At 40.3% G+C, this 16,408-nt stretch overlaps 1 protein-coding gene across 7 annotated transcripts in view; it reads right to left on the reverse strand.

The window, feature by feature from the left end:
- picalma (phosphatidylinositol binding clathrin assembly protein a) overlaps nucleotides 1-7,151 on the reverse strand; it is a 31,860-nt gene extending 24,709 nt beyond the window's left edge. For 6 of the 7 annotated variants that reach the window (XM_041953096.1, XM_041953095.1, XM_041953094.1 and 3 more), the window contains exons 1-2: nucleotides 7,067-7,145; nucleotides 6,619-6,854 (exon numbers count right to left, since the gene is read on the reverse strand). In XM_041953096.1, the coding sequence (XP_041809030.1) occupies nucleotides 6,619-6,748 (130 nt within the window). In that variant the 5' untranslated portion in view covers nucleotides 6,749-6,854; nucleotides 7,067-7,145. Of the gene's footprint in view, nucleotides 1-6,618; nucleotides 6,855-7,066 lie in introns of all 7 variants that reach the window. The other variant, XM_041953091.1, reaches the window with a different exon arrangement.
- Between the last annotated feature and the right edge of the window lie 9,257 nt (nucleotides 7,152-16,408).

Genomic DNA, 16,408 nt, shown 5'->3' on the forward strand with positions numbered 1-16,408 from the left:
ATAATTAAGTGCACCATGACACATAACTCCTGCAGCAGCTAACGCTCATATTCATGGTCAATATTAAAGTGAAACATTCAGCCCACAGTTCATCATATAAATTTAGTTCAAAAAGATCGCTACATACCAGAGGCAAAGCTTTTCATGTTCGGAGCTGCAAATACAAAATAGAGAGGAGAGGCAAAACAAGGACCCACTGACTTTTAATTAGTGATCTGTGGCACAAACTGCTGCTTTATGACAAAGTAGTCAGCACTTTAAGCTTTTACTTTAGCAGCTTTGCTAAATGTGTGTACTTCCTTTCTGGATAACGCCCAAGCATTTCTCAATTAGATGTACCTCACGTGGAATTTCAAGATAACGCCATTACAACATGTCTGGGATATTGCAGGCCAAGTGTGGTCACTGGAATCTGGTATGCTTGTAATCAGCAGCATAATTGTAAGGAAATGCATCAAAAGTATCCCAGCCAATCTCACATTTGATTAGTTCAGCTCCCCTGTGCTCTGGGAAGGGGTTGGGTTATGTAATGACTTCCTGTTGGCTGTTTACCCATGGCAATCCAAGGCTTGCTTTAGGAACTAGAGGAACACTTCCTGCTTCAGGAAATGTCTGATGTAGGATAAAGAGGACATGGAGCCCCTGTAACTTTACACACATTAGTGCAAAATTCAGATATTTTGTCATGTTTCATTGGAGAGCTAGCAGGAGTCAGGATTGAGATGTGCGCCAGAGGATACTGGTTACCAGTACTCTGCTTTACAGACGGGCAGTGGCACAGTACTTTGTGGTCAAATGCGATAACATTCTGTGTCCAGACATATTGTACAAAACAGAGAAACTTAAGTTTAACACAGATTGCCAAGAAGTTTGCAAAAGGCATGTCTCTCTTGTTGACAAAGACTTCTCTGCTACGTAACTGTGGTCTCTGGTACAGAAGCAAGAGCGTCATGGCAGCTAGTTTGAGTTGTGCTATTTAACCTCACAGGCCTTGCAGTGCCACAGCAGACTCCATTCAGCTAAGCAGGTGGACAGCGCTCTTTTTAAGGCCGTCACTTGATGCCACTGCAGTCACATGCTCCTTGTGCAGCACTACATTCAGTATGGGGAGAGTGAAGCCATGGGGAAGGACCTTAGGGAACGTGCAAAGGTGGCCCTGCCATTATATTTCAGATGAACCATGTACAGCCACAGCTGAGGCTACAGAAAGTGCGAACTCAGGAAGAGAGAATACACCACCTTCACATCTGTTTGGAGGCCAAGATATTTTAAGACCGGGAAGATCTGAGGAGGTCAAAGAAATTCTTTTGCAAAACATTGTACAACCATCTTTTTCTCTAATCATTTCCCTAATATAGGCATTTAACACATGCCCCCTCCTCTACTAATTTAACAAAACTTCATGCTGCACCAGCTGGTACAAATAAAAAAGAAAAAGCTTTGTTTTATTGCTTAATTAATTTTAATTTTAATCAGTAACGACTTCTAAAAAAACCTGCTCTATTCCCTGTAACTGATCCTCTTGGTTTATGCTGAATTATGTCTCACTAAAAAAATCATGTTTCAGTAGAAACGAATAGAGCAACATGTTCTCAAAATACAATCTTGTAAGGCCTTTCAATCCTCTCCTCTAAACATTTTACAGTTTCATCAACCACATATTCTCGGGACGTTTGCAGTCATCCACAATGTCTGCAAATTGATAAACCACAATTCCTATATTAAGTCATTTCACAGAACGACAATGACCACAGCCAGATATGTAAACTTGCCTCACGGGCCACACAATTCCACTAGGCAAGGGTAACGTGGTGCCAACAAAGAACCAGATAAAACCAAACCCATAATCTGGCCAGCATTCATACATTCATTCATTCATTCCACTTGCATTTCTCATCTGCCAAGAAAGATCTCCCCTCCACAAGTGTGTACAGTAATAAGTTCTAGAGTCAACATGTTTATGCCAGTACCAAAGGTCAACAGCTACTGCTGATTTCATACATTCATCACCTCGTGAGAGACCTTTGAGCTGTTTAAGAGCAGTGTGTGATGAACTTTACATTATGGCAATTAAACTGGACAAAAGAGATTGCTGCCATGCACTTAGGCTGCCCACTTTTCAACAGCAATTCTCACTGGAGGAAATACCATACATAGCACCACCGTGAAGCTACAAAGACCACAAATCTATAGCTTCATACACACTGCTGGGGTGTAAACGGCACTAAACCCACTTGATACACATTTTCCAGTTTCCAAACCTACTTTAAACAAGCACACAAGTAAATAAGATGAAGGTGGAAGGAGAGGTTGATTTGTTCACCCTTTACTTATCCCTGTCTGGTAATTGCAGAGTCTCTTTAAAGTTATATGGTGGAGTTTATCTAGCACGCCACTGTTAAAGAATGTGGACCATGGTCCAGTGCAAATGCAACAGAGAGGGCAGAGGGCCATATCTCACCTGCAATCCAGACAGGAACAACATGGGACAGCAGCTAGACACATCGTGGTTACATCTGGCTGGTCAGGAAACTCCAAACATAAGTGCACCCTTCAGCCTTCTTTAAATAACTCTAACCTAAGTGAGATTCCTGCTAGGCAGTGGGTCTCTTGATTACCTCAGGAAGAGGCTTGAGTTCAGCAGCTCCACAGAAGAGCCCCATATTACCTGGTTCTCTGAAATCAGGAAGGTCACTGGGACATGGCCTCATTTCTGTAAACTCCATCAACTGAAAGCTGTGGTTATTCAAAAACCCACATGTTACAACATCAAACAGGCTCAAGCTCAAGCTCCAGCTAGGCCTAGAGGTACAAGATAAATGAACATTGATTCCACACAGCACCAAGGGGATGTCTGCAACAGCAATATACTGTTTGTTGCTGAACCAGTTCACACAAGAGAAGACAGCAGTGTGATAGAAAACTCACTTCATCTATTCCTCAATTTCTTACAATGATTGTCTTAACAGGATATTCACTGAGAGATCATGCCAGCATTTAAATGACAACCAACAGTCATGAGAATACTTCAATGTAACTATTTCTTGAAGGACAGTCATATCACTGAGAACCTTATACCCAGTATCCAACAGGCCGACTGACGGCTAATATACAAATTAAACTGCAATGACCAATTTGCATGTTAGGTGCACTGCCTATTTTCTGTTCGTGGACCAAAAAGCTGGCAAGTTCTGGTGCCTGTTGTGCCTTATTTCATTTTCAAGGCTGATAGGAGCAGACCCAAATCTAAGATGAAACTGTAAAAGGTCTATCCCTGATAAATATATATACTGTTAATATATGAACAGTTAGCAAATACCAGTTGGGCTACAAACTGTCATAGATAATAAAATTCAGACCTAAAGTGCCAATATGTACAAATATAATGGATGGGATAACTTTCACTCTCTTTCTATTATACAGAGTGGTGTAGTATTATTCAGCTGTCTGAAAGCACTTATTTCTTAATTTGAAACAGGGTTGATTTAGCTGCTCTGACTATGTTCAAGCTGATAGTTCAGGGACAAACGGTGTCCATACTGGTTTGCAAATGAGAATAATGCATAAAGCCTTCCATTAAATGCTACCTGAAACAATGAGCAAGATCACAGATAAAACACAAGCCATGAGACCATAATTATCAGTAGATATGCTAATATAAAAAAGGACACATGATGATTTTGCAGTGCTGAGGCTGAAAAGCGGCTGGATGGCATGCACCTCTTGTGCGGCCCTCATATGTGGATACTGAGTGGTATGTCGCTGTCGGTTTTTGGTACACCGCTGTCACTTTATGGCTAATGGCACTAACGAACATATCACTGATATAATCTAAAATTCATATCACTGTATTTTTTTGTTTGTTTTTTATGGTGCCAGCATTATATCAAGGTGTTACAAAATAAAAGGGATACTCCACTCAAAACATGATTCTACCTCTTTCAATCTATTAGCAATGAAGGGAACGCATCTTTGAAAAGAAAAAACGATTAAAAAATTGAGCCGTTCATTGGCTCCAAATAGGTCTACATGTGTTTTGGAAGGAGTAACCTACCCTATAATGTAAGTTAATTAGTGAATGCAATGTGATTAATTCTCAGGGGTAGACACGGGCTAGGATTAGGTACCTCAACAGCATTTATTAGGGCAAAAAAACCCAAAATGCATTATACAAGGACAACAGTCAGTGAACCACGGGACACGGCAATCAAGTACATTTACGAGGCACACTGCTTTTGTGTAACAATAAAACCAGCTGAGTTTGTGTTAAAGTATGAAGTGTGGAGATAATGTTAGATCTGGCTTTGTGAGACTACACAACAAACAACATAAAAAAACAGTTACACACATCTGAGCTACTACTCTGGTTATTTCATTAGCTTCAAATGACACTTAACATTCACACAGTTTCTCTTGACTGTCCCTCAGTATTAATTACTCCAAGTTTGCTCAAGTGTATGGCTCTACAATAGATGCTTTTAGCCACATTAGCTGCAGAACATGCTAAAGCCAAATTCAACCATCAGAATAAACCGTAAAGCAACATAAAAATGGCAAAACTACAGATTCTAAATTTAAAGTCAGATCCATCCTTGAGCATCACTTTTGAAGCTAATCCTACTTTGTACTGGTCCTCAAAGCAGTCCGAAGTAAAATGATTAGCACACACATATCGTCTAAGACATTTCTAGGTTTTGTGGAGACATTTCCATCAAGTTAATGCACTGGGGCTTCACCGCCAACAACAGAGAAATTGCTGTGTGTTGCTCGTAATGTTACCTTCCACATCTTTGTGTCACTGTAGTAAGTGTATAGAATGAGGAAAGCAACGCGAGTAACTGGATGCATCTCCAGTTATATGAATACATGCACAGCCCTCTATCTGCATGTTATTGCAGCCACAGTGAAGCACATTATTTCTAATAAGCTAAGACATTGTCACGTTAATGACAGTATTGCAAAATCCATGACATGTCTGAAAGTGGCACCAGTGACTGGTACACCACCCTACCCCAATGTCATATACACCTTTTCAGCAGCACATTCTTGTTGACATATGGCATCAATTGTTATTATGGCCAATGCTGTGTGCAACTTAAAAGGGGTTTATCACTCCTATTTCACTGGCAGACAATACTTTTCACAAGCATGGTGGTGTGCCACTCTGGTTTTAGTGTCAGCTACTGATTCTTAGAAGTATGTCGCTTTAATTAGCAGCAAGTCGTTGCTGTTCGAGCAGCATATGGGACATGAAACCACTATGCCACTCTTCCACTATCACATGCTCCTTCTGACCAGCTTGTGGCAATTATTTCCTGCCATGTTCCACTGCTCACTACTATGTCAATATTGTTCCACCTAGAGATGCGAAATAGGCAAAATGTCTACAAATGATCTGTTTGACTTGGAAGTATCTGACAGCACCATGGATGTCTAGGATAGATAGGCACAAACTCAAAATATGTCAAAGGTCAGGAAGATCAAGGCCAAGTGTCCAGCGGTCAAACCTCTCCACATGCACTGAAAGAGAATGACTGTTCAAGTCCATGCCGCTGGATAGATCCCGAGATAGATAGCAAATCAACACTAAAAAAAACGTATTCTGAAAGGTGGCAACAGTGGATCTGGTTGTAATCCTGCTGAGTATCAATTTGCTTGTGTGCTCTTGATAAAGCTGTATGTCGAAGTCCACAACCCCACAGCGACTTCCCGAAATAGACAGGCAGACTCAACAGGCACTAGAAATGCTAGCCTCGACAGAATATTCTACCGAGCTCAAAGTGATGCGATTCTTCCTATTACAAACACAGCTTCACACATGCAGCCTTGGAATGTGTCATTCTGGAAAAAGCATTTACAAATATTAAGGAGTCAAAGGCAGAGAGCTCAGTTAAGCCAAAGTTACAGTTACAGCCTCGTTATGGGCTACCTGCTGCATGGTAACGGTATGTTTTAGCATAATGAGATAACAGGACTTACTGCTCATTCTACAAGCTGAAATATTACTGAAACAAGAGGTGTTTGGTGGAACCCAAGCGTCAAACTGAAGTGTCATACATAACAATTCAGTCTGAAATGCTAATTTCATCGGCTATAAAAGTTAGCCTTTTCAACAAATCTACTTTACACACAATAGCTACGTTTGTGTTTGGACGTTTGTCACTCTCTCCAGGGCTAGCTAGCTAGCCAACACTCTCCAACTCGGATTACACTATATATGTAATGCCCATGTAAATACGGTGGCTGTCTAGAGAATGTGGTTAATCGTTCAGAAAAAAATGTTAAAGCCTTCATGTTCACACGTATTAGCATTAACAAGGATCCAAGATGCTAAAACTGAGCCCAATGCCATTGGCAAACTGCCTGTCAGTCATCAAAGGGGTTAGCTTTGCTACTATCAAATAAATGGACACTTTGGACCTACTGAACGGCTCTAGAAACGCGTATACTGCTTTAAACAGTAAACTATCACAGTAAGACTAAGTTAACGTAACGTTACTGGTACATGTATGTGCAGGCCTCATAGCCATACACACAGCAGTCAGATTGTGATGTTAACTTGAAAATGCCGAACTGAAACACACAGCTATATCGATAACCAATAAATACGATACTTACAATCCAAATGTTTCTTTTTTGGCCCCATTATTTCATGCGTGGTCGCCTTGCACACAGTTTTGGAAATCGCCGAGCCGGTGACACTGTGCTGAGCAGCGGTTATCCTGTCTGTAATGCTCTGTCCAGACATCCTGTATCGGATCAAATAAACGGTGACCGTTACAGAAACGTTTCCAAATCCAGCAGAATAGAACGGGTTTTGTGGACGGTGTCGGTCTTCAAAGGCTCTGTGCCACCTGACAATAGTGGAGACGAGAGAGAGAGACAGAGAGACACAGAGAGACAGACAGAGAGGACATAACGAGACGACGGCAGGCGTTACATTTCGCTTATAGGCTAGCTGGCTGCTAACTGTTGGGAAATAAATTCACCCATACAACTAAACTAAAAGACATTGACTGAAGCTGCAGTAAGAACCATTCATATTTCGCGACTGTAACTTACGAACCTTACGAACCAGTCTTTTAATCGATCCCTCACGTCTACTCTCTCCTCTTCCCGTCCAAGTCTTTCTCACAAACCGTAGCTACACAGACAGAATAAAAAAAGACCATACTTCCGGACACGATTTTTCATAATAAAAGCCACATTGAGAACAATATAAGAAAAACAAGGAATTATATATTATCCTTCAGTGTTATTTTCATACATTAAACGTAGGCACACTTTACTTCTAGAGAGTTTGTAGTCTGAAAAACAAAAGGGTCGTCTAAATGGGTTTACCACCCTGTATTTTAATTGCGGATTAATTAGGTTTGAGCCTTTATTTTGGAATCCATATATGCCACTGACAGTGTCGTCGCGGTTAACGTCCAGCTTGACGCGGCTCGTTCTCGCTTTCTTTGGTTCCCACGCTGAACCCCGTCCAATTTTTTACAGCTCCCCCCGCGCTACGTTTCAATCACCGTTTAAATGGACTGAGGGTTTTGAAGGAAAATGGCGGGTCTATTTCCTGGCCAGCCCTGACTTCTCATAACTTTTGACCGTAATGCACCACGCAGACACCATGCATACAGACGCCTGCTTCCTGCTGCTCGCCTGTCGTTGAATCTCACCTTTCACAAAGCGTGCGCGCGCCTTCAGCAGGACACTGAGCTTACCAAGATATATTGACTTCAGTTACACTTGATTGTTGATTGACTTTGATAAGTTAATTAACAAATCAAAGACTCATTAAAAGTCAAACATTACCACGGATACATTGTAAATCTGTTTCGTTGTCACGCCTGTGCTTAATTATCCACATCCTTTTTCATTTTAACTTTTTTTTTTTGTATAGATAGGTCCGTCATTAGTTTGGGGTTGTCAAGGTTTCCACATCTAATTTGAACTGTATTTACTATCATTAAGCAATTAAAAGACAGATCAGATATCTACTTTTGTAAATGTACCTAACTGTTGGCTATAAATTACATCTTTTAGACTAATGAGGTTAGGATTCGGTGATTCGCAGAGTCGATTCTCGCCATTCGCTGAATCCTTGGACAAAATGAACCTCCGGCTCAGCACTCATTCATTCATTCAGTCATTCATTCAATCATTCACCCTCGACAGGACGTGATAACACGGCTGCCTGCAGAAACTGCCTTCTGGGCTTCTCTGTCCTGATCCCGTGCAAAGTCGCCCGAAGGATCCTCTGACAGAACCAGCCTTGCTCTTGGGGCTCCATTTGGCCTGTTTTGCATGTCAAGTGGTGCAGCGCTATTTTGGGATCCAGTGGAAAATATGAAGTGAAACACATGGTCATACCGCACACACTATTTTTAATAAGTCGCGAAGGGTGAAAACAGAGAAAAGGTGTAATAGATTACTTTAGTTATCGGGGGGCCTACAGAGGAAGTTTGCTGCGTTAGAGGATTCAGGCCTAAAAGCGGGACTCCCGTCAGGAGCTGGTAGGGTACAAAGACTGAATCACTTCAGGCGCTGACTCAGCCTCCGTGCCGTCTTCCCATCATGACTTCTTGGTAATACGGATGCCACAGAAAACTTCCTCATTTAGCCTCCCTGGGGTTTACACTGTGCTGGCCCCTCCGCGCTATTTAGTTGATATTTCCGAGCACATACACACACTGTCTTTCCCCACCGTCACTACATTTGGCAGAACTTTGAGGACATCTAGTGGTCCACATTTGAAAACATGACACAACATGTGCAGCATCGAGATCTCTCCAAGTTACCTTTCAGAGATGAATACAGTATTTTATGTATGATACATTTACTTTATTTCAGGTTTCATGACCCTCGTTTAAAAACAAACAATTCTTGTGGCTCTCTCCTGAATATCAAATTCAACTTACAATTTTTGATGCAGTTTGGCAAAAAAAGGACTAATGGGCAGCTGATTACTTTTAAATGATTATACCTCTTGTGTAATGCCCTTGGTCTGCAGGGTGTCTTGGGAATCCCTAGGGACCTTAGGAACTGTTTTTTAGGGAGCAGCAACTCTCTCAAATTTTTTATTTTTGTGTTTTAAAAGGCTGAATCTCACCAGGAAACTCAGAAACATTGTAGGTGAGCTGGGAAAACAGTTTCATCTGGATACTGACAGCGTTCACTATCTGTAAAACGAGATGTGACTTTCAGCTGGACATCGGTATGCAGAGGGTGGAATTTTCAACATACTAAACTGCTGAAAAACAAATGTTCTTTGAATCTTTTCAGAGAGAAAAATAGATGAGGATAATATCTCAGGATGCTTGTCACTGATAACAAACTTCTCTGACATCCTCATTTAGCTCTGAGGAGGCGCACTCCATGGCTAGATAAACCCTCTACTGTTTGCAGGCTCTGGCACAAAAAGTGAGTGGTGGCCACCTACTGGGGCCCCCCATGTTCACCAACTTATTTTGGTTAAATTAATTAATTCTGTTTAGTCTAATTATATTTTTTTGATTGCATTGAATCATCTGAAATATTGAAATTATAATTATTTTGTTATTATAAAAAAGTTGACCCAGGGCTGCAGGATTAACTCCTTAAACACAAGTTTACATATGATTATATAAATCAATGAAACAAACTGGAGTAGTTTTGTTCAGTGGCCAGCAGATCAGACTGTGCTTGTCCTGAGCAGCTTCCAGGTGGGAACGCTGTATGTAGCTGTGTAAATGTGATCAGGTCCATCCTGAAAAGGAGAGCAAAGCTCTCCAAAAAAACAAATAAACAAATAAAGGTTAGATACAAAATTGATTTAAAAAATAACAAACTGTATGCTACACAGTGTACCAAGGGCCTTTGGTGCCCACTTTTCCCACCTGGTAATCCAGCCTTGCACGACTGATGTCACAAACACAATCTCAACAAAACAGCAAGCACACTGGACAAGCTCCTAACACACAACTTCGAACACAAAGCTGACTGGGCACCACACACTGTATCTGCCCAAGATGTTCATGGCAGGTCCATCGCAGCCCTGCTCAGTGAACACACTGTCCTGCCCCAAGGCTGGCGCTGCCTGCCTGCTTCCAACTGGAAACAACATAGAGACTCCAAATCACTCATCTTCACAAGCAGCTTCACAAAAACAGTACCACTTGAGCCAGTTTCCTCATTTGATGGATTGTTTATTACATGTTTTGTTGATGAGCTTCTAATTTGTGTCCTCATTCAGCAGCAACAAGATGTACTGCTGGTACTCAAGTGATTCAGAGCCCTGGGTCTTGCCTGTCAGTCCACATAACAGGTGAAGGTTGTTGGGGCAGAATGCAGCCTGAAATGAATACCTGCAGACTCAACACAATCGTTTTTTCTGGTTAAAAATATGATCTAATCTTTTTTTTCAATTTAGACTTAATCTATCCTAAAATGTGCTATATGCAGTCATAAATAAATGAAATGATCAGATATATAAAGGAAACTAAAAATTACTTTAAGTTGCATAACATAACATTGCAGTTACATAACATTTCTACTTTCTAATTATTATTATGTATTATGGATCATAATTTGTTATTTGCTCAATTACTTTAAATGTGTGTTTTGTTTGTTTTTTTTTACTTCAGCATCGTGTCCCCGCCAACCTCTGAAATCAAACCAATGCCCTTTAATATATTCATCTCACTCAGACCACAGACAGTATGATCAGCAAGTCAATAACTGATGTAAATTTACTTTTACCAGACACACGAGGGTAACAATAATTAGGCACTTGAGCCTTCTTGTTAAAGAATATATTCTACCCTGATCTGTGCACTTATTATTGTATTTAATGTGTTACACCATCAAATCGATCAAAACATATGATACATGAAAATTGTAGCAAAAGTACTGTAGTTTAGCTGGTTAATTTCATCCATATGTAACATATCGTTTAATGGAGCCATGTCTTTTCCTTTCCTGCAATAGCTTCGCATATTCCTCAGGCAGAGAATGCATCTCCCCCTGAAGAATGTATTTGTCACGTATATAATGGCGATGTCAACTGGGAGGACAAGCTTATACAGGGATACTCTCTGAGGGACGCTGAAAATGATGCAAAGACTTGGCTACTTGTAAGGGTTCCAACTGATGATATTTTAGCCAACAAAAGCGGAGAGACTCGCCCTTTCATTTTGTCAAAGACGCAAAATTATTTGTGTGCCAATCAAACTGCTAAAGAGAGCTCTGGGTGACGGCATCCAGTCTAGATTGATTTCACTCCAGATAAAGGATCCTCAGATCTTTTTCTGCTGAGAAAGATCATTACAAGTTTTATCATACTTTGAACCAAATACAAGAGTTTTGAAAAATGGGATGACTGTCTCCTGTGACCTTATTAAAGTGATATATTGCCACCAAAACTGAAGGCAATGATACATTTGACCTACTAACATTATCATATTATAATACACAAACTACATCCGTCAAACTTAAGCAATTTGAACTCATTCAGAACTATGTTGCACCTCATACACAAGAGATGTCCATGTGATGCACAGGGAAGGGATCTGATATACAAAGCACACTCAGTGACATGTGACTTATTACTTAGCATATACAATGTATATATAGTTTGACAACAATGAAAACGAAGCTCGATTACAGCCGAAAATGTATTAAGTGATTAACAACAAATGCTATATCATGATTCAGTTTAACTTCTCTCTGAGGTGGCAAGGTGGCATAGTGAGTTATGAAAAGCAACAATAATTTAGTTTAAAAACCTAAAACAAGTTAGTATTTCTACAGTTGTAGTGGAATTAATCTACTTCTTTCCCCAGAATATGAATACAAATAATTGTGAAAATGTTGAATATTAACTGAGAAATTTCCCTAATCATTGCACACACACAAACTTGCATAAAATGACTAACATTTCCAAGTATTATTAATTACATATCAATAAGTAGAACATTAAAGTCCCTCAAAGGAATGAATGTGTCTAACTTCAGTTTGTGCTAAGATCAATCCAGTAAAAAGGTCCATGTTACTGGGAACCAGCCTGTTCCAGTTCAGAGGTCATATTAGCTTCGGATGGAACGAAGGATGTTAAATATCTCTTTGATAGCAAGACCATGTCAATGAAAACAAAGCTATACTGATGGCTTCTGTGTGTCAGTGATGACCTTTGACCTTTTCATATAGCAAAGTTGTGAGTATAACAGCTGTCCCTAGCAATGAATGGAATAACACTGTGGTTAAATGGTAGCAGCATGAGCATACAGAGGTATCTGTAATTTAATGTGGATAGTATAGTGGCTTTTAGCATGGTTTGTATGTACTTAATGAAAAACAAGGTATGTTCCAGTATAAGAATCCATTTTTGTTTAAATTGATAATTTTTGTAGGCCAATCTGCTCTGAAGGTTGTCAAAAGCAGACTGTAAGCTGGAGAAGGTCTGGTTTGCAGTAGAGCTGATTGCATACAAGATGGTATTGTAGCGTAGAAAGGGACATTGCAATCTTGAAAAATAGATTGAATTTATGTGTACACTAATTGCAGGGGGTCCTCATATTGATCCATACGGGACACCAATCCCTGGGGTAACTTAATTTGAACAATAACAATCAGAACCCTACCGGATAGATCTGATTAAATTAGCTGTAAGCAGAATAATGAAAATTCAGGGAGGGCAGTATGCAACAACAATATATTATGAACAATAGCATGAAAAATACATTTTTTTTAAATCAAATTAGTTTACAGTGTCATCCATAACAGCAATACCAGCAGTTATTGTGTATTGTGAGCTGGTCTATCTTTCTGTCTGCTGTGGCTGAAGCACATTTTCTTCATTATATTGTTGTGAGTTGATCAATGATTCTAGGATTTTAGGTTAGACATAGACAGACACAGTTTAGGTCACAAGTGTTACCACTCTTGTGTAACGGAACTGTATGAGCTGTTTTCCATTTTGAGGGAATTTTAATTTTACAAGAAGATTAATAAGTTTACCATGGCATTCACTTTGTTTGATTGATTGATTTGGAATAAAATGCCTGACATTTGCTACAGTTTCATACAAATATATTTGACTATTAGTGACATCAGGACTATGTCACTTTTGAAATCAAACTATAATCAAAACTTGTACAGCAGTACTTGCCAAATAAATAAATATTTTTTTTGCACACAGTAAAAGAGTTACCATACACAGGATAAAGCACAGTGACAGCATAAACTAATGCTAGCGAGTTGTGTCAGTGTAACAATGCATCCGTTATGTTACAAAGGATCACAATTATCCCTATGATTTAACAAATAATTTCAAGTGAGCACTCACTAAGGATGAGTGATGAAACATGAAAACACAGGTTAGATTTAGTATGTATTTATTATGTAGCATTTAGTATGTCATGTATTTAGACACATTAAATACAGAAAAGGAAAGACCTCCTCCGTCAGTCTCTGCAGTGAAGTAAAGGTCTATGACTGCAGCTTACAGATGTCAAAGCTGATCAAAACTACATTTGCATGAGCCCTCACCAGGACAAGAGGGGAACCCTGATGAGTATTTATTACATTTGTTCTGTGAGTCACAGGTCTGAATACCAAGTCCATTCATAATGTGAAACAGCCGGCCTCCTCACAGTAATCTTATGATGTGCAAAACATCACTAGGAGCAAGCATCCCTGCTCCCATGGCAGACACGTGCATTCATATCATTGTGTTTTCTACCAGAGAAGGGAGGGGTGCTTGACAATATTCAAGTTACCAAAACCATTTTCTATTAATAGAACATGTGTGCTAACCAAACATGTTACATTTCTATGGAGCAAGAAAAACCCTTGATGAGCAACTATCCTGGGATAGTCACATAAATGACATAGCTGCAGAAATAGGAAGAGGAGCATCTATTACAAGAGGATGCTCCCCACATCTTACTCTAAGTTAGGAATTTTGTACTGCAAAGACTGTAATTATGGGAGATCCCCACTTGATTTGTGTGACTCAGATGGCTGAGCCTCATATTAACTTCGGCTGAAGTTAAGCACGCCTGTGTGCTTAAATTAGAAGGAATGTTTTCATGGCCAGTATGAACAGGAGGAATGATTGCAGTTAACCATTAAATGCACACATTGCCGTGTGAGAACTGTTTTAAGATAGATTTGAAAAAATGTTGACCTACCCTTTAATTAGTGAGCTGTAAAGGCACTGGTAGGTAGAGTTTGCTACCCTTGGAAAGGATAGTTCTGTCCCCCTGTTTCCAGTACCAAGATGTTCAACTATACCTTTAACTTGTTTAGAAATATAATTTCTTATAACAACCATGGAAATGTAAAAGAGCAGTACAATAAAGCGTTATGCATAGAGCCACTCAGTGGAATAGACAGCCCTACTTAATGTTTCAAGAACCTGATAAAAAGGTTTTAAGAAACTACAGCAGTCATGTGCAAATGAATTGACTTTTATTGTTGTTTTTATGTTTTCCTGGCAGTTGTTCTATTTGTTTGGTTGACATATGTTTGGTTTGATGTAATTTTATTAGGTTGGGTATAATGGTAGTATTGTACCTGTTTTTGTTGATTTGTTGATTGATTGATTGATTGGGATCCTATTGGTCAAATTCTACAAGCTAATGCAAAGCCTTATAGGAAGGAATCACTTCAGTGGGCACAAAAATGGACTGCTGCATAGATTTCATGAGAGAAAGTTCATAACAACTTAACTTAACAACAATGTTAGTCTGTCAGTGTTGGAGATGAATTGGCCAAAGTGTGAGGAAGGGACCGCTTCCATACGGGTAGGTAAACAAACTGAAAATGATGCTCCTTAAGGGAGGCTCTATGTGTGAAAGTGTGAAATTACACATTACATGTTAACGCATTTGCAGACAGAATGTAGAATTTCCATTTCCGTACATGTCCTACGACATAACCAGCCATAGACACACCTCAAACAGCCAATGGGAGGCTATGCTTTCACGTATTCTTCAGTGAGCACTAAGGATGTAGCCATAAGTAGACCTGAGTGATGTGGTTTGACAATGTCAAGCTGTCTGTTTGTGCAAGGTGATGAAAAGTTCAAAATGGTGTCTTTGGCCTCCATGGTTGTCATATTCTATGGATTAAGATGCTCTCCAGCTGATAAGACCAACTGGCTCTAACTATCAGGCATATAGAGGAATGAAATGAGTTCTGGATAATTGAAGTGCTCAGGCACTCTAGATGGCTATCAGTCTGCAGTGAAGCAATGTACTCTATCCAGTTTTTGGCCAAGATTCTTGTAATTACAATTTATCTGGATTAGCAAAGTCCATAGAGATAAGACTTTGCAATTCTCAGCTTTCAGTGCTCAATTTTCAAGACAGTTCTTCATGAGAATATCAGAGCAGCGAAGGAACACGAATGTCTTGAGCTACAGAGGATCACTTCTGTCCAGTGGTTTGCACTGGCCGCTTCAGCAAGATGTTTTATTCACGAGGACTTTGGTGGACCGAGGATGAACACCCTTGAACAATGGATTTTAGTGACTGCTGCAGCTGAAGAACCGATGAACACCAAAGATACTCTTAATCAGGTGAGATAAACAGAGTAAGGGCAGATTATACCTAATGAAGTGTACACTAATGAATTTGGAAAAAACACAACATGCAATTTGTTTCAACTTCATCCATTCTGAAGGCTGATGATGCAGTGAGCTTCGACAGAGGCAAACCTTTACTGAAACTGCTGTGGAAATATCATGTGTGATGACACACTGAGGGCATCCTCTGTGGAGAGGGAAAATACAGTGCATGGATTTTCAAACAGTCAGAGGAGAGAAACCAAACAAGTGGCTCTTTTGTTTTCCATTAGACCTAAAGTGAGAGGTTTGCTCGAAACTGTCCTTTCCATCTCATATTCCATATTCACAGGATCCCTGTGTGTGCTCTGCCGGGTTCACACTGCATCAAGCCTGTCTCATATACTGCTGTCCATATGGAAGATGGGACAGTGAGGACTGGCTAATCCGTTGAAACCCCATGAACTTTGCTTTCTTTTTCTTTGCTTTCTTTATGTGTCCTGTAACCAGGAATCAAAGTTTGGGGGTCAGGTGGGAGGCCGGCAGCAGCCCGCAGCCCCACCGAGCAGATTGCTTGCTGCTGTGCTGACTGAGGACTGCTGCACACAAAGCATGAAAAGTGTGGATTCCTGGGGCCAAGGGCCCGCGTGGTGGGCTCTGTACTCCCCGACCAGCCTGGGGAGAAAGGAACGGCTCAGTCAGCAGGCTAGGGCCACTGGAGCGATGAAAAGATAATTCTCCCCCCCACTGCCGCTGGACCTCATGCGGCGTCAAACCATTTGTGAGCGGTGACACAGCCAGATTGGGCCGAAAGGATATGAGTGGGAAACTTCAAAACCTGCTCATGTTTCTGCGGACGTGAAAGGA

This window comes from Chelmon rostratus, chromosome 14 (genome assembly GCF_017976325.1).
Source record: "Chelmon rostratus isolate fCheRos1 chromosome 14, fCheRos1.pri, whole genome shotgun sequence".
In the NCBI taxonomy this organism is placed as follows: Eukaryota; Metazoa; Chordata; class Actinopteri; order Chaetodontiformes; family Chaetodontidae; genus Chelmon; species Chelmon rostratus.